At 38.4% G+C, this 23,260-nt stretch overlaps 1 protein-coding gene across 2 annotated transcripts in view; it reads left to right on the forward strand.

Moving 5' to 3' along the window:
- Positions 1 to 23,260, forward strand: part of FMN1 (formin 1) — a 495,511-nt gene that overhangs the window by 352,104 nt on the left and 120,147 nt on the right. For both annotated transcript variants that reach the window (XM_036735850.1, XM_036735851.1), the window contains 4 exons: positions 7,176 to 7,305; positions 8,971 to 9,117; positions 11,155 to 11,214; positions 15,199 to 15,319. In XM_036735850.1, the coding sequence (XP_036591745.1) occupies positions 7,176 to 7,305; positions 8,971 to 9,117; positions 11,155 to 11,214; positions 15,199 to 15,319 (458 nt within the window). The remainder of the gene's footprint in view (positions 1 to 7,175; positions 7,306 to 8,970; positions 9,118 to 11,154; positions 11,215 to 15,198; positions 15,320 to 23,260) is intronic.

The following is a 23,260-nucleotide window of genomic DNA, read 5'->3' on the forward strand; positions in this document are numbered from 1 at the left end:
TTATTATTTTCCTAAATGTTTCCTCCAATAAATAAAACCAGATCACATTTTGCTCCCACATTCTTCTAGCTGGCTCTCTTGTTGTTTTGTTTTGTTTTTTCTCCCCCACACAAAGCTTTCGAACTTCTTTCTGTATTTTTCTGTTTGTACCCATCTTTTTTTTTGTTCTGCAACTGTGGTTCAGTGTCAGTCTGCCTTCCCATCCCTCATTCATGCAGGTAACAGCTGTAGGAAGATCAGAGATGTGGAAGGGCCTCAGAGTGGATCCTGGGATCCTTCAAACTACTGTTGACTTGGGTGGATCACACCAAGCCTAGTCTCGAAGAACCAAGAAAGCACTAGAGAAAACTGAGGGGCCTCTCGGCCCTTTGGGCACAGTTAACATCAAGAAGGATCCTTGGGGAACAGGTGGAACTGAGTACCCATAGAACTCTTTAAGAAGATTAGAGCCCTTGGATATATAGTACTGAACTTTGAGACATTTCCCTCCAACCTCCCTTACATACTCTGCTGAAGATCTATAGGGTGGCTGGGTCTACACCCCTGAGTGATGGTGGGATCCCTGAACTAAATCCCTGAGAGGCATTGGGTCCCCAGTGTGTGTTATTGGAGGCTTTGGGTCTTGACCTCAGAAATTTGGATAGGAATAGTCCTCAGAAAAGTGGGAAGCAGATCATTTCCAACTTTTTCCCTTATCCTTTTGTTGTCATTCCTTTTCCTTTTCTAAGATTCTGAAGGCCTTCAGTATTGCAGGGCCTTTCATCATGATGCTATACCTTAGCCTGCCCTCATTCACAGTGCCCCATAGTCTAGACATGCCTTCCTCATTGTCTTCCCTGGCTCCGAATCCTCAATCCACCCTTTCCTGTTATGTGCCTCATTTCTTCTCAGACCATACTGTCTTTTTAGCTAAGTCTCACAAAAGTGTTAATGGTTGACTATGAAATAGCTAATGGCGGGAATTTTAGGCCATGGAAAATCTGAGATATCTGGGGAGAGAGGTTTAGGTAGAGCAAGCTTTTCAGTGCTCCTCAAATCACACCATGTAGGCAATTGCCTGCTGAGACATTTGGAAAGGATCTTGCTGCCTGTAGACACCAGTGCCATTTTTTGTACTCAATGGATAGAATGCTAAACCTAGAGTCAAGAAGACCTAAATTCAAATGTGGCCTTAGATAAGTAATCCTAGGCAAGTAACTTAGTCTTTGCCTGTCTCTGTTTCCTTATTTGTAAAGTGGACATAATAATAGCACCCAATTCCTAGGATTGTTGTGAGACTCAGATAAGATAATATTTGTAAAATACTTTTCCAACTTCACAGTTTCATATAAATGCTAAGCTGTGAGGAAGTATCTTTGACCTTGGTTTTTAGCTATAATTGATATTTTAAGCAATGAGCAAATACCTAGTAGGTAACTGGGGGAAGGATGCTTTTGCTTCTCTCTCCTCTGGCTCTACACTGCCATTCCTGATATCTCTACCACCAGAAGATCTTCACTTTCCTTTTCAGCCCTGTCGCCTTCCCAGAATTATTCCAGATGCCAAGATGTCAGATCATAAATATGGGTATAATAGTAACTCTTAGCCTAATAACGAGTGCCCCTATAGCTGTCATGTTGAAGTATTGGGAGAGGGAGGAGGTTTCTAATCTAATGGGTCATGAACATAATGGTTCCTCAGAACATCTATGAGAATCATTGACAGCAAACCAGGCACTTCTGTTGTTCCTGGCAAGGTGGGTGTGCATGGGTTGAGTTGTTGGAAGGAGAGGAGAACGAGAGACTATTCAGACTGAGCAAATTTTACCTTCCCTCCCGACCTCCTGCACAGTGTTGTGTGTGTTTGAGGTTTGCCAGAGTTTGACTCTCTGGCAACCTATTAGCTCTTCAACTCTTAGTAAGTTGACTATAAGTATGTTTTACATACTGGAAAATATGAATCATTTACTGAGTTCCAACATTGCAATTTCCTTCAAGTACTGTGGTGCCAGTCCTGTAAATCATAGCAAGGGGCGGTTGGCCTCATCGCTCACCTCATCAGCTTTATTCCATCCCAGCCCGAGAATTGGAAAAACATTTGTAGTATAGCAGTTGTCTACTCAGGACAAGACCAAAAGCCACTTGTGTGATAGAATTAGGCAAGGGATTTAGGGGCTCTTTGTTCTATACTCATTAAAAAGAGCCCCTGGGATATATACATCGATCTCCCTTTTGACTGGTCAGAGACTTCAGAAATAAGAAACCAATGACTGGCCCTTTAAAACCAAGTGGACAGTTACTAAGTACTCCTGGCATTCTGGTAACTTCTGCCATGTAGTCTTACACAGGTTAGGTAACTTTTAGAATGCCTTTTGGATTTTCAGACTGAAGCAAAATCATTTTTGAAAATAGAGAAAGAAATGAGAGAAAAATAACTACTTACATGGATATAACACTTATAGATTATGAAGTACATGTATCATTTGTCCCTTTACATGTGACTTAACTTTTGGGGAATTTGTTCCTCTGTTGGTGTATAGTGGGGAAAACCCACTAGATTTGAAGTCAGAAGACCTACATTTGAATCCAAGAGCAGGACTGGGAATGTTAATAACTTAGATGCACTTGTTCTAAGCTAATATACTTTCTAGTAAACTCAAGCTAGAGAAATCCCAGTGTTCAGAATATAAATGTTCATTATTTAAAAAGAGAAACACTGCATTTGTGTTGGGCCCCACTTTCCTCGTTTGTAAAATGAAAGGGGTTGGAATAGATTATCTCTGAAGTCCCTAATAGCTTGACATACTAGGAATCTGTGAAATAATTGGCCCAAAGATAGAGGGGTAGACTACACAAAATGTAGTTCATCAAAAAATATTTATTGATTGCCTACATTGTGGAAGTCAATTTGGTTGGCGTTATGGTGCTTACACAGAAGAATAAAAGGAAACCTCAAGGAGCTTACAACAAACAAAACTTACAACTTACAAAACTTCATCACATTTTGCCCCTTTCCTGATAAAAGGGAACAGAGTCACAGTATCCTAGCACTTCACAAACTCTGATTTGGCTTAGTATCATGGGAACTTATCCAGGTTGCTTTGAGACCCTTTTCTAAGACACAGCCTCAGTTCTTGCCTGGCTATGCCACTTATGTTGAAAACTGCAAAATGCCATTCAAACATCAGGCTTGTGTTTCTCATTATGATTTCAAAGGTGTCTAATACTGTTTATGTGACAAGAAGAGTGCAGTGAAATCTCCATCTTCTAATATCACGAAGCTCTGTCTTGTCAAACTGGCAAAGTTCCAGTGGGCATGAAGAGCTAGATAGCTACCTTAGTATCACTGACTGTAGGGTTGTAGCTATGGATGGAGAGAAAACAGATGGGAGAGGATGTCTTAAGGACATAGTCTCCAGTTGGTTTCATAGTAATATATTTCTCAAATTGATCAAAATTAATTTGAAAGTGCCTAAACCTCCCCCTTACACATATGGCCAATCCAGATAGTAGGTCCTAGTCCCTTCTATGACCCAGACCCAGAAAAAAATTCTGGGAGAAATTCGGAAGTTTTCCTTTATGCATATTGCTCTCTAGTTGTGTTGAAAAGTCTATTTCTTTGTAATTATCTTGGTGAAATCAAGGGTATCTTTCAGTTGTTCCAAGTTCCCTGATAGGAAAAAAACCCTTAGAACAGAAAAAAAAAATCAACTTTAGGACAGAAAACATAATTTTATGTCACGGAGATATTTGGTAGTCTAATGCTATGGAACCCCTTCTCAGAATAATACTTTTAATTTCATTAAATAAAAGAATTACAAATAAAATGATTATATCCAAGTTGTTATCAAAATACTGAAAAACAATAATAGCTAGCATCTACATAGAATTTAAGATTTTCAAAGTCCCTTATATATGTTAACTCATTTTATCCTTGTAAGAGTCCTATAAAGTAGGTGCTATTGTTATCCCCACTTTACAGACAAGGAAATTGAGGTACAGAGAAATTAAGGAACTTGCCCACGGTCACACAGTTAACAAGTGTCTGTGGCAGGATTTAAACTCAGGTTTTTGGTTTGTTTGTTTGTTTTTTTTTCACTTCAAGCCATTATGGTATATCTACTGCAACATCTATCTACACAAACAAGTTCATAGACCTTAGTTTAAGAACCCCTGCTTCGAACTGTTATTGAGAAAAGGGGGAAATGACTCAGGAAATAAAGAGAAAGGTAACTTCCTGGTTTTTGTTTGCATGTAGCTATGCACCCAGAGAAATACATTTCCACATACTCCCTAAAGCACAGTGACAAGCATTAACAAGGACACTGCTTTGTGTACCAACAGAGTAAATAAATGTTCTCACGGCCTCCAATGATCTCATTCGCAGAGAGATGAATGAAAGCATGGAATAGTTGGGTTGGTGGACCAAGTATTGACAATTAGTCTCTGTAAAGTTTGATTAGTATTTGTGAGAGGAATACACCACAGGCTCACCACATATATCTGAAGGAATTTGGTATGGACATCATTAAAAGACATTTGCTTTACTTACTAGCAGTGTGACCTTGGGCAAGTCACTTAACCCCAATTGCCCTACCTTTTCCCCTCCAAAAAAAAAAAAGACATTTGCTTTGTAGTTGCTGAATCTTAACCAGGGTCAGCCTCTTTGAAAGGTTTTAGATGAGGTCCATTTGTGTAATCAGAGACACAATTTCCAAGCAGAAGTTGGATTCCTGAAGGTATGGGGAAAGGACAAGAGCCTTTCTCACGTCTGGAGTCCCAATTTGCTCAACTATAAAAGGATGGGTTGTCCTAGAAGATTTCTAAGGTCCCTTCCAGCTTTAAATCCAATGATCTTATGTAGCCCTATTGCTGATCATTTTCCTTTCCCACCACATTTTCCTTGCCATTCACTCTAATGACCAGAGGTTATAAGGCTTTTGAAGAAGGACTCCTTTTCTCCTATGGACTCCCTTTGCTGAAGCAATTAATTTCTCAAATGAAAGAATTTGACTTGAATGGAGGACTGAGTATGGAAAAGCAGTTGATTATTATTAGTTTATTAAAGTGTAAATATCTCCAGAAGTAGAGGGATCATAAAGTGTGAGCCAAATAAACTTCTTCGGGTACAGAAATAAAAAGCCTTCCAATTTTACTCCTGTGTAAAAGTGTTCTTTATGTCAGACTGCAGAAACCTCAAGGAAATGGTGCTCTGGGTCCATCAAGACCTTCAGAAATACCAGTTAGTCATCATCTCGATTCCAAAATCAAATTAATAGCTGAGTGTGTGGATTCTCTCCTTTGCTGAGGTCATGGCCAGCTGTTTCCATTCATATTAATTTATGCCCCTTACTCTGATTGTTGGCCTGGAGAACTTGTCAACTATTCCAGCCTAAGTCTGCAAAGACCAGTAATGCCTGAACTCAGACAGTGAGTTACTGTGTAGATCAGTCCCCACATTTAGCTGTCTGTTGGGATCTGTTATTAGTGTTTTCTTTATACTTTGTCAACACATGTAGGGTAAAGTGAAGGGCTGAGCAGTTGTCAAGTGTTTTAATCAACATAGACCACTAGTCTAAATTATAGAAAGTCATGTATTGTTAAAAAGGACTTTGATACTGATTAATAATAATAATAAGTAGCATTTACATAGTACTAGGCTTTCAAAGTACTTGATATGTGTTATCTCATTTGATCCTCACAACAACCCTATGAAATAGGTACGGTTATCTACATTTTAAAGACAAGAAAGCTGAGGCTGACACAGACTAAGTGACTTGCCCGGGGTTACAAAGTTAGCAAATATCAAAGACAAGATTTGAACTCAGGTCTTCCTAACCCCAAATCTAGCACTCCTTCCACTCTGCCACCTGATATCTGTCTTATAGATTTAAGGCTGGAACTAACGTTAGAGGCTATCTAATCCAACTTGCTCATTTTACAGACTGGGAAACTGAGAACAAGAGAGGTTAAACGCCTTGCCTGAGGTCACACAAGTAGCAGAGCCCGATTTTGAACCCGAGTCTTCTGACTCCAAGTCTAACTCTCTCTCTCTGTTACTCCAGTCCACATCCTAACTTTACAGATAGAGAGACAAGAACTAGAGAAGTGACATTTGCTTAAAATCACGTGGTGACGAAGCTGGGTCAAGACTCCAGGTGTTCCAAGTCAATGCTCTTTCCGCTACTCCATACAGTCTGCTTGCTTTTTCCTGGCCCTGAATTCTGTATGTCACTTAACCTTATAAACACAGTGAGAATGGGTATTTTGAAGAAGGGAGTGACCATGCTTAATTTCAGATACTAAAAATAAACATAGGCACTTGCACCGATGTTTGCTCTTTTGGAGCAAACCACATATGACAATAGAGACTAGTGGTCATGGTTTTAGGCAACAACTTTTCTGGTCCTGAAATGCTTAAGATCAATTCAATGGATATTTATTAAGTACCCACCCAACATACCGTTCTGGGCATCGGAGAATATGAAAAGATAAGACATGGTCACTGCCGTCATGCAGTTTGCTATCTAATAATACAGGCATATACATATAATACATATGTATGTAGAAATATGCATATACATGAATATATACACTTATCTTTAGGGAATCTCTATTAAGTAAGAACTTTTTAATAGAGGTTGAATTTGAATTGCAAAAAAAAAAGGTTGTATGTGAACCATATTTATAACAAGCATCTCTATAGTTAAGGCTTGCAAAGCACTTTACAAATATCTCATTTTACTCTCACAACAACCTTGGCTTCGAAGTAGGTGCTTATTGTGCCCCTTTTACAGATGAGCAAACTGAGCCAGGTAGCAGTGATGTGGCTTGTCCAGCGTCACACAGCTAGCAACTAATTGTCTGAGGTCCGGTCTAAATTCAAGTTTTCCTCATCCCCTTGCTCTTTACTATGTCAAATAGCAAGCGCGCAACTGGTTGGAAACTGAACTCTTTGATCCTCAGTTTCTTGTCACAAAGTCATTTCTGCCACTTGGTGGGACTTCTGTAAGTTCTTAGATTTGTCTCATCCAACATCTTTTGTAGGTGTTGGGTTTAAAGTACCTAAAACTCACACCAAAATGACTTCTTCCTCAAATAAAGAAAACTCTGAGGCTAGCTCCTTTCCGTTTTGTTTCTGTCATTTAATTTCCCTGAAAACATCTGTGTATGTGTAATTCATTCTTATTTCCACAGATTCTTATATGAATTAGCCCAGATTCCAAATTTTGCTGAACGTGCCCAGTGCATAATCTTCAGATCTGTCTTTTCTGAAGGCATTACCTCTGTTCATCGAAAGGTGGAGATCATTACCCGGGCTTCAAAGGTGTGTTCGTTACTTAATATGATATTCAGAGACGGGGGCGGGGTAGATAAAATGTCCTCCAGAGAGCATTTTCCACCATAGGCGTCTTGATTTTTCAAAGGCCTTTAAAGTAGGGATTTTATTATTTCCTACCCTTTTTTGCGGGGTGGAAGTCGGGTGGGGAGATAAAAACATCTACACCTCCCATATACCTCTGGATCTAACCACTGGCTCTTCAAAACCAATTATATTGAAAACAAAATCATTTTATCACAGTTCTAGCACTTGGTAATGATGATAATAATGACGATAATAACTGACACATAGGTTTTCATAGTGTTTTATACACATCAAAAAGCACTTTAAATACATTGTCTTCTGGTCCTCAAAACAGTCTTCTGAAGTAGAACATCTCCTGAGTGGTTTAAATGAGAAGAATATTGGCATTGGGTCCATAAGATTGATGCATCTGAGTCTCATGAAGTTTTGAAGATAAGATGGATCCTAAGGACTTGGAATGCAAATATATATCAGTATTTTTTTCTTGCCTGTATCTTTGGACCATTTACAGGAGTTTTGTATGATCAGGGCCCCTAAAGTAGGCCTACAAAAAGGTAACTGAGGTGGCAGTAGAGGGAAGGTAAGATTCCATATGGATGGCACCAAAGGGGGAAATATTCTCCCTACTCCAAGAGGCCCAATATAGTCACAGCTCTTGCTATACCAGACATGTTAAAACACTTTGGGGTTCAGCACAAGGCTTAAAAGGTTTCATTTCCCCTTTTTCTTTCAAAGATCCATTTCTATGAGAACACAATATTTTCCATGAATGACTTGATACTTAATCAGTTTTCAAACGGTCATAGGTTTGGTTTTTTTAACCCCAATATTAGATGTTTTCGATAAAGAAACAATAAATATTACCATATTATAATGAACTCCTTTAGAACCGCCCTCCCAGAGAAGAGGAAAAGATTGAAAGTAATTTAAAACAAAACAAAAAACATTTCATCTCTGCACTGAAATGGATTTCTATCCATCTAAGACCATAAGGAAGAAATAAGTTCTCTTGATTTTTTTTTTCATTTGAGTAACAAGAATAAGAAGAAAACCAAAATGAGATGGGGATCTGAAGGAAACCTTGAACAGTTTTAAATTGTAAAAGTTTATGGACTCATCAGCAAGCACATAGTAAATCCCAGTGCATGGCCTTAGGTTGCTTTCAAAGTGGCTGTCCTCTTAATTTTATACTTACTGAGAAAGGAGAAAACTCTTACTGTTTGTACTATACTGAGTATAATCGAACTGTACATATATGAATTGCCTGTCTTCCAGGTAGATTCTTAAGGGGCTTTAAATTTCTATGCTGAAGTCATCAAGGACTAAGTCTAAATAAGTAAGACTTAAAAAAAAATGTAGACGATTAAATGTATGTGTGTTTTTTTAAAGCCTCGATAGGTTCAAAGACAGCATGGTTTCTCCAATTAGTCTTTTATAGTATAAAATATGCAGTGCTTATAATTAATTTGGTGAATAGAAATCAGTAATTTTTATGAGTATTTCTGGGGAAACTGATTGGGGAAAATGTGTTTTTAGACCACTAACAACATTGTTGCCCTGTCATGTATCAGCTGCATTATCATTTGGGGTTTAAGACAAATCGTAACTTGGTATTTGCTTTCACAGGGCTTGCTAGACATGAAGAGCGTAAAGGATATTTTAGCCTTGATTCTGGCTTTTGGGAACTATATGAATGGAGGAAATAGGACTCGGGGTCAGGCAGATGGATACAGCTTGGAAATTCTGCCCAAACTCAAGGATGTCAAAAGTCGGGTTAAGTATCTATTCATTCTGGTGTAATGGACATCAGGCATTTTTTCTCTCTACCCATACAATTTCTTGAATGAGAAAACTCCCTATACTAATAAAATTTAGCATCCTCATGGGACAGCTAGGTGGCGCAGTGAGTAGAGCACCAGTCCTGGAGTCAGGAGGACCTGAGTTCAAATGCGGCCTCAGACACTTGGCACATGTGCTAGCTGTGTGACCTTGGACAAGTCACTTAACCCCAATTGCCCTGCCAAAAAAAACAAACAAAAAAGTTAGCACCCTAACGTACAGAGGTGGCCAGAGCAGTGAGAGGTTAAGTTACGTGCTCAGGGTGACAAAGTCAGTATGTGCTGGAGACGGGTCTTGAACTCAGCTCTTCTTGGACTGCAAGTCCAGCTGTCTATCCAGTATGCCACATTGCTTAAAATAATTTAATTCAATTACTCTCCCTGACTTGTCTGTGAAGATGCATGTTCTTCATAATTTTTTTTGGCTTGCTTTTTTCTCCTTTTGTTTCTCAAGACAAGGTAGTTTTTCCTATGGGACAATTAGCTCTCTGGTCTCTATGGAAGAGTCCAGTACTACTTTATTTCATTCTATCTATTGATTGCTTCAAATGAGCTAATTAGGAGCTGAGTTTCAGGAGCAATGAGGAGGATGTGAAACAAATAACCCATCATCCCATCTGTCACGTGAAACACCAGCCTAGCGGAGCCTGGAGTTGGCTGCGTGTAATCTATTCTTTCCTGAACGGCAGCAATGAGGAATCATCATTACGACTGTGCATTTGAATTGCTTTTTAGCTAACGACAACAACAATTGGGCTGGAGTCTCCCTACTGTCACAGACCCGGAGCCTGATTATCAGTTGGCTCCACACCCCTGCAGAGTCCATTCTTTAGGAGCCACCAGCCTATACCTTGGAGTCCCAAGGAGGTTGGGGGGAGGTGAGGGAAGGCACACAGGCAAATTAGAATTGGACCCATGTGAACAGAACACAAAGACTGCCTTGTGGGAGGGCCTGCTCTCCTCTGGCCTCCCAGGGTCATAAAATGACATGGTGTTCCTTTTAAGCCTTTTTTCACGCCATTACGAGCACTCCTATGTTGTGCCTCTCTCGAGATGGAAAAGTTGGGGGGGGGGGGATGGAATAGAAAACTTTTCTATTCTGTTTGGGTCTCCTTTTCACTCTTCTATTCCTTCTCAACTCATAGCATGATAAATAAATAAATAATAGCTAACATTTAGATAATGCTTACGTACTATGCTAAGTGCTTTACAATTATTATTTCATTTAATCTTCACAAAATCTCTGGGAGATAGGTGCTATTATTATCACCATTTTGCAGATGAGGAAACAGAGGCAATCTTGCCCAGTGTCACACCGCTAGAGTAGGAGGCTGGATTTGAACTCCAGTCTTAATGACTCCAGACCCAGTGCTCTGTCTATCGCACCACCTACCTGCCTCAGTGGAAATACTTTGTGTCTGTTTAATCATTGCCCCAGAGAACTATAGATAGATAGATAGATAGATAAAAGTTTTAGAACCTGAAGAGACCTTAGCCCGTAGCTTCACCCTGCTCCTTTTACAGATAAAGATACTGAGTCTCAGAGAGATCATGACTTTGCCAAGCGTCCCACAGGGAGTAAATATCTGATTTAGAATTAGAATCCAAGTCATTTGACTCTAAATCCAATTTCTACTGTATCATTGCACATAATACTTAAAGATTTTATTCCTTTATTCATATTGTGGAAAGATTTTGCTTTCTCTCATCATCTATTTCATTCCCATGATACTTCCTATTAGGGATAAGTTTATTTCAATAGTACGGATGAAAAACTGAGGCATAAAAGTGGAGGCATTAGGACTCGGCTTGAGGAAAAAGGAGAATATGGTAGAAGTCAATTTGAACTAACATGCTTAGGGTTAGGCAACTGAACCTCATCCTTTCACTTAACATGTGGAAACATGTAAATCAAATGATTTTAAGTTAATCTAAAAGTGTGAATGACTTTATTTTTCTGTTGTCTCCTTAGGATAATGGGATTAATCTGGTAGACTACGTTGTGAAATATTATCTGCGCCATTATGACTCGGTAAGCACAGCGAATGGCAAGAGAAAATAACATTTTCGATGATGCTTTTCCAGAAAGTCCGGAAGTGACCGCATGCCTTCACACCACCTTCTACTATACCCAGGATTTTTCTCTGGAAAAATCTAGATGGAGTCAGAAAAGTCATATTTCTAAAACAGAGTGCTGTGATGACTATTCAAATGCTGAAAAAAACCAAGTCATCACAATGCCAGACCTTTTTCTCCTTGGTGCTTGTGTGCGACTGGTTTGAGGGCAGGGCATTTCAAGCCTTTGTTATCGCTGTTAAGTGGTTCGTTCATGTCCAATTCTTTGTGACCCTATGGATTATAGCATTCCAAATCTAGCTGCCCAATTTAGTTTTATTTCCCAAAAAGACTATGGAGAAGAACAAATGATGGTCTCGGTCTTCAAGAAATGCAGTAGCTTGAGTGGAAAAATATGGCAGGGAAATGTTGACAACCGTACTGTTTGATTATCCATTTACAGTCAGGATGATGGCTAATACTTAGAAGGAGGCAGCCAGGTGCCTCAGTGTGTAGAGCGCTGGCCCTAGAGTCAGGAGTTCAAGACCTGAGTGCAAATTTGGCCTCGGATACTTACTATCTGTGTGACCCTGGGCAAGTCACTTAACCTCTGTTTGCCTTAATCTCTTGGACAAGAAAATGGCAAATCACTCCAGTATCTTTGCCAAGAAAACCTCATAGACAGCATGGTCTGCAGGATCACAGGGAGTTGAACATAACTGAATAATAATACTTATAAAACACTTTTAGGCTTACTAAGAACTTATTGCACGCATACAATATCATTTGATCCCCATAACATCCCTGTGAGTTATGTGTTATTATTCCCGTATTACAGATAAAGAAGGTGAGGTTGAAGAAAGTTACAGTGCACACCCTTAGTAAGAGCTGGAGGCAAGATTCGAACTCAGATCTTCCAGACTTCCTAGTCTAGTACTTTATCATAACACTTGGCAGCCTATGCATCACTGTTCTAGACCAGGGAATCTCAAACTTTTTATCTTAATACCCCTTTATACTCTTAAAAATTACTCAGGATCTCCCTTAAAGAGCTTTTTAAAAAAAAAACTGTGACATATCTATCAATATTTATTGTATTAGAAATTAAAATGTCTTAGTATTTTTGTGAAAATTTTTTTGACATTGAGGAGCACCCGAAAGGGTCTTGGGGACACCCTGGGGTTCCTGGACCATACTTTGAGAGCTGTTGTTTTAGATCTTGTAAGAAGATTTGGAAACACTACATACCCTCAGGAGGCCTTCAATCTGTCTGACAAGAGATATAGTTCAAGTACCCAGAGAGGCGGGGAAAGAAAAATATTTAGACATTTCTGTTATTTACCTTTTAAAATGAATACATAACTTCTAATAAGCAAAAAAACCCAAAACTATAGGCTCAGGATTTCTTAGAGAACTAAGGTAAACAAAACAAGGTGAGACTAGTCTAGGACAACTTAGAAGCGGTGCATCTATCTTTTCACATTTTAAGCATAAACATGAAGTCCCTATGTAATTTGAGCATTATCCTGAAAGACGTTAGGAGAGGAAGGTTCTAATCCTAGGTTTTAATCATTGCCTGCTTTGGAGAGTGAATTGCCTGATATGCTTGTGACTCCATTAACTGAGACGAATAATTTGGTGATGAAAGTTTTCAAAAGACAAACTAAACTGTTGGTGAGTAGAGTTGAATGCAACGAAACAAATCCCTCAAAGGAAAATTTTAAGATTATATTCAAACAGGGAAAGGCCCAACCCAAAGTGGAGGAAAACCCATATTTCTGTGGTGGTTTATTGATCTTTATTGTGCAAAATGTATTTAACTTGAAACTAGTATGCAATTTTGTGATTTATTAGATCTCCGTCTTCAAGTGCAAGCATGGGTGGTGATTTTTGTGGTTGGCAACAAAGAGCAGTTATTTGAGGGCCCTGCCCCAAGTTTTCTTCCTCGACATCTTAAATATTTAGGCCCTACCTAGGGTATGTTGGATTTTAGTTAAAAGCTACCTGGGTCCATGTCTTTTGAATTCTAGTTGAAGAATGTTCAGAATTTAGAGATGTCTATGGAATTCACCAGCATGTGAGCATTCTTTCTCACGAAACAGAAGCTCTCTATGGATGCTTCCAGGTAGAGGGACTTTCATAAGAGCCACTAATAGATTGACTTTCTTAGTGATCTTGTTAAATCCTGGGTTGAGTTGAAAAATGGGTGGGAGGAAAGGAACTTGGTATAAGTATCAGATCATAGAGCACTATGGAGCTTTTTGGGTGAGCATTTCGCTCAGAGCTATTCTTCATATTAATCCACATTTCTGTTTCATTCAGGAAAGCTGAAGCAGCTAGGTGGCTCAGTGGATAGATAGAACACTGAATCTAGAATCAGGAAGACCTAAAATCAAATCCAGCCTCAATCACTTATCAGCTCTATGACCCTGATTCAGTTACTTAACCTCTGCTTGCCCCAGTTTGTTCATCTGTAATATGGGGTTAATAATACCATTTATCTCCTAGAATTGTTGTGAGGAACAAATGAGTTAATATTTGTAAAGCACATTGAAAACCTTAAAGAGTTAGCTATTATCATTCTTCCTGCTACTTCTAAAATAAATTATAGAATCATATCTTTAGAGCCAGAAGGGATATGGGAGACCATGAAGTCCAATTCTCTCATTTTTCATATGGGGAAACTGAGGTTAAGAGAGATTAAATAAGTTGCCCAAAATCCTATAGGTCTCTTCAACTCCAAGTGTAGCGGCTCTTCCAGTATTATTCTAACACCAAGCCCCATAAATAAATAAATCGTTTGTGATTTCCTCAATATTGATGCTTCCCCTCACCTGCTACCTCAGTGAAGTTCAAAAGTGAGTACAGAAATTGAAAAAAAAGTCTTAGGGAGCAACCTCTTGATGATGAAATATCTCCTTATACTTACCTACTCATCCTTAGGTGATAGATACTCAGGCCATTACTGGACCTATACTCAAAGCTTCTACATCTCAATAGGAGCTCTCAAAGCTTATTCATATTTAATTGGATCACCTTTGAGAAGCCAGAACCACCTCTGTGCCATAATAAGGCACATGAGGACTTCATGAGAGGAAGTTATTATTATTATTGATGGCAATAATAATAAATGTGTTGTTGTTTAGTTGTTTTCAGTCATGTCCAACTCTTCATGGCAAAGATCCTAAAGTGGTTTGACGCTTCCTCCTCCAGCTCATTTTACAGATCAGAAAACTGAGAAGCAAACAGGGTTAAATGATATGTCTAGGATCACACAACTAGGAAGTGTCTAAGGCCAGATTTGAACTCAGTAATCTTTTCTTTGGATGAGTCCAATAACATTTGGAAAAAGCCTTTTAGTTATTTATTTTGATCCAAGCATAAAAATGTACCTAGTTGGAATTTTATATCATAATGGCAAATCAAGCAAGTTACAGAAGTCGTTTGTAGAACTGTAGGAAGACTATTGTATATTTCAGGATTCACTCTAACCAGACAGCAAATTTCACGAGTTTTATGTGTATCCTTATCCAGTGAGTTTCTAAACTATTTATTTAAGATACTCCTATGATAACTTGTTTAACTGTCAGCATGAGGGACTCAAACTTTAAATTTGAGCTGCCTTCAAATGCCTAATTCTTTATCCCTAAGAACAGAGTTTCTAAGATCAAGATATACATAACAATTTTCTTTTTGATTCACAAGGCAAAATAGAATCCAACCCATGTCTATAGATTCACAGAGCCAACAAGACCAAAAATGTATTCTGAAGGAAAGTAAAGTAGACAGAGAGGGAACATAGTTCATATCTAGAAATGGTAAAACATTATGATTATTGTTCTAACACTATACAAAGCATTTTTTCCCATCAGTATCACCCCTTTGAGATTCTAACTACATGTCAAGCTAGGGGATTGTGCTTTATTTATTCTCTCTCTGTGTATACATTTCTTTTTCTTAGGAGGCAGGAACAGAAAAGAGTATCTTTCCTCTCCCTGAGCCACAGGATTTCTTTCTGGCTGCCCAAGTCAAGTTTGAAGACCTCATTAAAGACTTGAGAAAGCTGAAGAGGCAACTGGAAGGTAATGGGAATTTTTCCATTGTTATGATAATAATTGAGAGCACTTTTTTAGACACAGGATTGTTTACTGGTTGGTATACATTGATGTATGGTTGTCATAGCATTCCACAATCCTTACAAAAATTTCCATCCCTCTTTTTTTTAATGTAGTAGGTTTAAAGATTTTTAGGTTATTCTCATACTGTATACTTTTCCTACATACACACAAATGGAAACGTTCATACTTGATACATGTGTAAAACGAAGTGGGAGCACCATGGCAAGGCACAGGAAGCCAACCATTTTTCTTTTCGCATTCTATTTCTGCTTATTTCAGATTTTGAAATAATTCAATATAAAAAGGAGGACACCTCTCCCCTCCCCATTTTCTTTTTTAAAAGGTGAAAATAATGCTTTTCTTAGGCAGGAATTTTCCTCTGGCATTTCCAGAGACTTGCGTTTTAACTGTGGAGACATCGCTTTGCCCAAGAGCATAAAGATGCCTCAATGCTAGACTAAGTACAACCGAGGAGCTGTAAGGAGGACTTAGGAAGAGCGTTAATGTGGAAATGGAGCTCTGGAGCCAAAAGAGGAGTTTGAGGAAATGAAAAACTTCGGCTAGGAAAATTTTTACTCTGAGATATAAAATAAACATTTTCAAAAATGTTTATTGTAAGAGGGAGCTCAGAAACTTAACTCTTTGACTAGTCACAACTTGAGATTTGAAATAAAATAGGGATCATCATCTCCCAGATGCAGGAATAACCATTTATTTTTACTTTAGGCATAAAACTTGTTTAAATAAGTGAGGTGGTGACAAGCAAATACTTATATCTTGTGAATTTTACTAAAGAAACATGTGGGTTCCCTCTTTTGATATAGTTGGAGGAGTGAATTTGACTAAATGGGCAGTTCATTTAGGAATGTAATATAAGAATTTGTGATCGTTTTGCACTTCCCTTCCCAATTCTTTAAGACCCGATGGTGTGTTGTCTTCTTCCAAGTTGACCCTACAGCTCAATTTCTTATTGTAGTAAAACAGGGAAAGCCATCATATAGCAATTTATCCTTCCCCTTTGCAATGGTTGAATCTACCTTCAAGACAGCTGCAAAGGTCAGCAATGGTAGGGCAGGATCAGTGCTTGTTTATTCAATAGAGCCATCCAAGAGTGCTCTATCTCTTCTCATCTCTTGGCCCCTGTAAAACCCTTGGCCTGCCCTCTCATGTAGTCCTTTGTGTGGAAACCTGATCTCCGTTTGATCTTCCCTCTTCTCTAACTTGCCATCCGGGGCTGCCTCGTTCAGTCTTCCTGCCTCCGCGGCTTTGCTTTGACATCCCTATGATTCTGATGATAAATTGCAAAGTCAGAAGCAGGAGGGTGCCGGGGAAGAGAGTAGGAAGGTGGTGGTTTCCACTGGAGCTCCCTACTTTGATTTATTTTGTTTCCTCCAGGGAAACACAGGGGTCTAGTCGAGAATCACTTATTGACTGGCTGACACTTTTCTTGGTTGATTGTAAGGAAATGATGGGGGCCCTCCAGCTCCAGTTTAGTGGCCTCACAGAGAAAGCCAGAGATACACTTCCATTGTTTTTCTTTTTTGTATTGGGCTATACCAAAGGATTTTAAACACTAAAAAAGCACGTTAAAACCAGTGTATCCCTCCCTACTGTACACATTGAGATCTTAAACAAAAATCTTTAGAGATGCCATTGTTTTTTATTTTTCCTTTTATAGACAAAAAGATACCCAGTAACTACTTAAAGAAAATATGGACCATTGATTCTTTAATGAATTTCTTTTTCTCTAACATCTGGGCAGACCATCTAAAGTCATGGTGGGTTTGTTTAATCTAACATTCCCTTTCAGGTTTAACCTCCCTGTCGATAAGACCTCGACTTGAGCTCAGATTAAATGTTTAATTGAAGAGGACATAATTTTCACACATACAGCAAAGATTTGATGAGGCTCTGAGGTTTATTGTAGCCATTAAAGTGTCGTGGCTGCTGGCAAAACCCCAGAAAATATCTAAAGCTAAACCAGATGTGATTAGCAAATCCCAAGAAGCACCAGGCCCTAATTCTCTAGGCAGGCACAGTCCTTTAGAAGCAAATAATTTGAACAGCATTAGCTAGAGTAAACGTTGCACCTTAGCAGTAAGATTTAAACTGAACTTCATTAGTATTCACACATAGGTCAAAGATAGATGTTGTAAATGGCCATTGATAAGTCGAAGTGTCAATAATATTCATTATAATATCAATAAGTGTCAATAATATTGATTATAATATCAATAATAATAATAGTAACTAGCATTTATATAGTGCTTTAAGGTCTGCAGAGTGTTTTGCAAATATCATTTCAACACTAGGAGGTAGGTGCTGGTTTTATACCCATTTTTACAGATGAGAAAAATGAGGTAGATAATGGAAAGAGTCTTGAATTTGGAGTCAGATAACTTGGGTTGAAATCACAAGTTGCTATTTACTGTATATTTCACCTTGGGCAAGTCCTTTACCTTTTCATTATTCGGTTTCTTCCTATCTAAAATGAGAGTGTTGAACTGGATGATTTCTTGTGCTTTGCAAGCCAAAATGTGCCATACACTAACTCCAAATCCTAGGATCTTCTGCACAGTAACAGAACACCATTCTATGCAGAGTCTTGGGTAGTTTCTGTGAGGAGATGAAAAGGAAATCAAAGGGATCACCTGAATCCTTTAAGGAATATATAATCTAATTTAGGAAATGGAAACGGTGGAGGGGGGAAGAGTATCTGAAAAGAAAAATGTATATAAGGTAAAACAATGAAGATAAATGTGCATATAAATGTATAGCTTTTCTCAGAAGTAGACAGTTTTGCAAGGAAGTGCTTATTTGTCTGGGAGGAGATAAATGACAAGAAAGCACTAAGAGGAATTCATAGCTGCTACCACTGTTCCCATATGTTAAAAAACCATCACAGGTAAGACTAGATAGACATTTTGGCTCTGAGGGTCCCCATCCTGCCTGAAATTATTTTCCTATGCTGCCTCACTCCTATCCAGAGGAGGACCACTGCCCAGACACACATTTCCACTTCCCCAATGCCATTGGTGTTTTATATTCTAAGAATTTAAAAATTCATCCTTTGGCCATTACTTAAAACTGCCTTTAGAAGGGAATTTGAAAGCACTTCTTTTATTTTCAGATTAGAATCTGAAGGCAAATAAGATGTCATAGCTACCACTGAATCACGGACTAGAAGAGTTGAGACTAAAAGCCATGGTCTTTGATTCTCAGTCTTGTTCTGTTATGTAAATACACACACATGCCCACACACATGTACGCACACACGCATACCCATCTCTCGGCCATATTTCCCTTATGGGATTTGTTGTAATTGAAAAAGAATTGGGTTAGTACATGTGTTCTATGGATGCTAGTGCCTCTATACATTCAAAAATAACACCAATATGACTGTAAGCAACTTGGAAGCTAGTTAACCCCTCCAAAAATCCACATTTGTTTATCACAGTCTTACAGTGGTATTTTATTCTGGCTGATAAAAACATTCATTCTGGCTGCATAGATGACAGGTCTTAATAAATGACTTCAGAGGAACAAGCATTGTTTATTGGCACAGGAGGCGCAAACTACTCAGAAGAGCCCAGAGAAGCTGGCATACTCAAAATAGCTCATCTTAGGAAAAAAAATGAATGTTTCTAAATCAGTCAACAGTATATATTGAGAGCACTTTGTGTATAAAGCATAAAACTAGGGGCAGGGTAGGACATTAGTCAAAATCATACTAGAGCCTGCTTTGAGAAGGAATGAGTTAATAAGGCTGGATAAGATTATTTCAATAACCAGTGCGCACGTTATGGGCCCTTCGTCTTAAAACCTTTCTGATTGAGAGCCCTATTCATGACACAGGATTATACATTTTCTTATTCTAGGATGGGTTAGCCTAAGTATGTTGACATTTTCTCCAGATACTTCTTCACACTTGTCTGAACCACTTCCTTTCTTCTGTGCCAATAAGAAATACTTGGGGCTGATTTCTCACATTTATGGGAAAGCGATGGGATCATATTTACCCTACCCACAATTTTATATATCTTGACCTTGTCCTGCCTTGACCATCATCTTTTCAGGCTGAAGAATTATATCTTTTTTAGACTGTCTTTATATGGAAATCCCAACTATCCCCTCCATGGCTGTAGTAGTCTTTCCTTGGACTTTTCTACCATTTTCTCTTCCTTGAAATTGGATGACAAGATCTATACTTTATCTTCAAGATTCTATATTGGTCTACATACAGGCTACAATTTTTCCCCAAATATGTCATACACAACCCAAATGTAGTCTTATGACCATGCTTTTAGTAACAGAAAGAAAATAAAAATGATAAAGCAAAAGTGAGATGATGGTTAAAATGAATCATATCTTTGTTTCAATTGAAAGATATCTATAAAAAAGCCCCCAACATTTCACAGAACATTTACTTTGTTTGATAAATTGTCTATTTTTCGGTGTACACCTAAAACTTCCTTACCTTTTCAAAGGAATGCCAGTAAATCAACTAGTCTGAGTATTTGAGCAAATAGGCCTAAGCAAGAAACTACCCGGTGTTCATTCAAGGGTCCACCAAAGGAGAAAGCAATAAAAACGCTCAATGAGTACATAACCATCTCTGCTAAGATTCTTTATGTTAGGAGACTGGCAGTTTATAAAACCCTGCATCCGAATCTTTCGTTTAATTTCTACTGAAATTCTTTGCTAGTGCCTGGAACATTTTGTGGTTGTTGAATTGTTTCAGTCATGTCCAGTTTTTTGTGACCTCATTTGGTGTTTTCTTGGCAAAGATACTGGAGTGGTTTGCCATTTCCTTCTCCAGCTCATTTTACAGATGAGGAAACTGAGGCAAACAGGAATAAGTGACTTGTCCAGGGTAAGTGTCTAAGGCTGGATTTGAACTTGGGAAGATAAGTCTTCCTGATTCTAAGCCCAGTGCTTTATCCACCATGCCACCTAGGTGGCCGTGCATGGAATATAGCAAAATTTTAATAAGTGCTTGTTGACTTATTAATTAAATGATTATGGCATTTAAGTTACCCTGCATTCTGGCATGATAGTAAAAAGATCACTACCTCAAGACTCAGCTGTCCAATTGGTCCTTCTAAAGTGTTGAGCTGACCATGTTTCCCTTCTCCCTATTCAATAAACTCTTGGGACTCCCTATTACCTCTAGGATCAAATAATCCCTTCTTAACCTGGCCCCATCCTACCTTTCCAGTCTTCTTATACCTTATTCCTCTCCATAATCTACAATCCTTGCTGTTCCTCACACATGACATTCCATCTCCTGACTATACATTTTCATTGTCTCCCTTGTTTGTGTAATGCTTACCCTCCTCATCTCTGTCTCCTAGCTTCCCTGACTCCCTTCAAGCCCCAGAAAAGACAGATCCTTCTGCAAGAATCCTTTCTCAATCCCCCATGGCACCAGTGACTCCCTTATATTTGTATTTTGTTTGTACTTGGTTCTTTGCGCATGTTGTCTTCCTCCATTAGACTATAAACTCTTTGAGAGCAGGGACTGTTTTGGTGGATTTTTGTTTTGTTTTGCCTTTCTTCACATCACTAGCATATACCCTCTTAGCCCAGTGCTTGGCACATAATAGGTGCTTAATAAATGTTTGTTGACTTGACTTGCTCTTGTAGGTCCTACTAACTCAATTAAAAAAAACTCCAGGGAAAGACCTTGTCATGGATTTTATGACACCTGAAAACCAGCCAAAGCCTCTTTGGAGAGGCTTATCACCAGACTGACCCCAGGATGATGAATTTTTCAGGCATAGAAACTCATGATGGTTCAAATATGGCATAACATGGTTACATTTTGCATTTGTGCAAACTGATGGAATCTCACACTGATGGAATCCCAGATCCTTAATATAGTGTAATGTAATGGCAACAAAAACACACACACACTCACACACACACATTATTCATTTATCCCTATCCTTGATCTTTTGTCTTTAAATCAGTTCACTATCTATGATAAAACATCTTTCTCATGCCAACATGTGACAGCAACTTACTGTTTTGAAATTAATCTGTTGTGTAACCTTGTCAAAGGTTTGCTGAACATCTTGATCAAGTTTTGACCACTCTTCCCCCGCCCTTGAAAACATATTTGTTTATTCTCCTTCACAGATACTCTTAGTGGATTGAGTCACAACCACTCCTTGCATAAACAGCTTTGCTTTTTCTCTAATAGTTTAAGCTTGTTTTAATGAGCATCAGTTTGCTCAATGAAGAAGTGAAACTTATCCCTTTATTTCTGGATAGCATTTTCTTATGGTTGGAGCCTGGAAAGCAGTCTGACAGTCCTTTATAGGGACAGTTTATTCATCCATACTCAAATTTCCACCAGTTAACCCTTGAGTGCCCTTGTAGAACTCTTGGCTGGTTGCCATCTAGACATAGTGGTTTATTTGCATCTAGTTTGAAACTTAGGTTTTTAACATCTAGCTAGTATTTGGACAAATATTCATTGCTGATAATGGATTATCTTTTGCCTTTCTCACATCTTCAGCGCTTAGTATAGTACCTGGCATGTAGTAATGGCTGACTGATTTGAGCAAGTATTTCTGACATGATTGAGAGGCAGTATGACATTGTGAATGAATCTGGCCTCAATGTCAGGAAGACCTGGGTTCAAGTCTAGCCTTTAACTCATATTGGCTGTGTGCCCACAGGCAAGTCAGATTCCCTCTTGGTGCTCTAGGTCACTCTAACTGAACTGGTAGAAGAAGTGTCCTAATCCAGGATTTCCCTATACAAAAGTAATCAGAGTTCCAGTTCCTATGTCCTGCTTCAAAAGCTAATTGTGGTATGAAAATTTTCTTTGCTTCTTCCTCAAATAAAGACTAAAGTGAGTCTTTAGTATTTACTGTTACTGGACTGGTAGCCCAGGAAATTCAGTAGACAGTGCATTTGAGAAAGTCTTATATAAGAGCCATGTTCAAAGACAAGATGAGGTTTGGGTAATACGTGGATTCATAATTGGCTGAATAACTTGATCTAAAAAAAATCCTGTAGAGGAGTCATTGATTTCATCATGGTGGTGACTGAGGAAAGCTCCCTTGCATGTAGGCATACAGATTCCTAACATTTAATGGAGAGATTTGGCCAGGGGAGAAGGAGAATCCAAGCTAGGCAGAAGAGGATCATCCCCTGTATTTTGTCTTTCGATAGCAAGTGTCCAAATGAAAGACTTGCAGTTCAGTTATCCCTTAGCCACCTTATGCTGTGAAACTGGTCACAAAAGTTCAAATTTCACATTAGCAATCATCTCAGCACATCAGATACTTCTTATAAAGTAGACCATGATACAGAGTTTTAGAGGTGATGTATGGGAAGTAGAAGGGAAAGTCAGTATTAACATTTTAAAATTACCTGCGTAGTCAGGAGGAGTTTGCACATATGGGTTGGGCATGATGGATTATGTGATTCTGTGTGTATGTGTTTGTATACCTGTGTTTTCAGAGAAATTATATTGAAGAAGAAAAAGTGTTAACCTTTTGTTATTTTAATGATTATGCTTGTGCTCTCACATTTCCAAAGCATTAGTTGGTCATGTGAATGGTTTATCTTAAACATATCATAAAGAAGTTAGAAGATATAGAAGCTAAATGCTTCAAAGAAAATGCTGAGATGCTTTAAGAAAGTGAAATTTTTCTTAAGAGAAAAGATTATTTGTTATATTTATATAACAATATATTAATTTATATTTGCTTTATGCATACACTTTATTTTTAAGTTCTTTTTTTAGTTTTCAACATAGTTTTCAGCAACATTTTCAACATTCAACATTCAAAATCTTTTACAAGATTTTGAGTTCTAAATTTTCACCCACCCATTCCCCAAGATGGCATGTGATATGATACAGGCTATACATGTACAATCATATTAAAC

The sequence above is a fragment of the Trichosurus vulpecula genome, chromosome 8 (assembly GCF_011100635.1).
Source record: "Trichosurus vulpecula isolate mTriVul1 chromosome 8, mTriVul1.pri, whole genome shotgun sequence".
Classification (NCBI taxonomy): Eukaryota; Metazoa; Chordata; class Mammalia; order Diprotodontia; family Phalangeridae; genus Trichosurus; species Trichosurus vulpecula.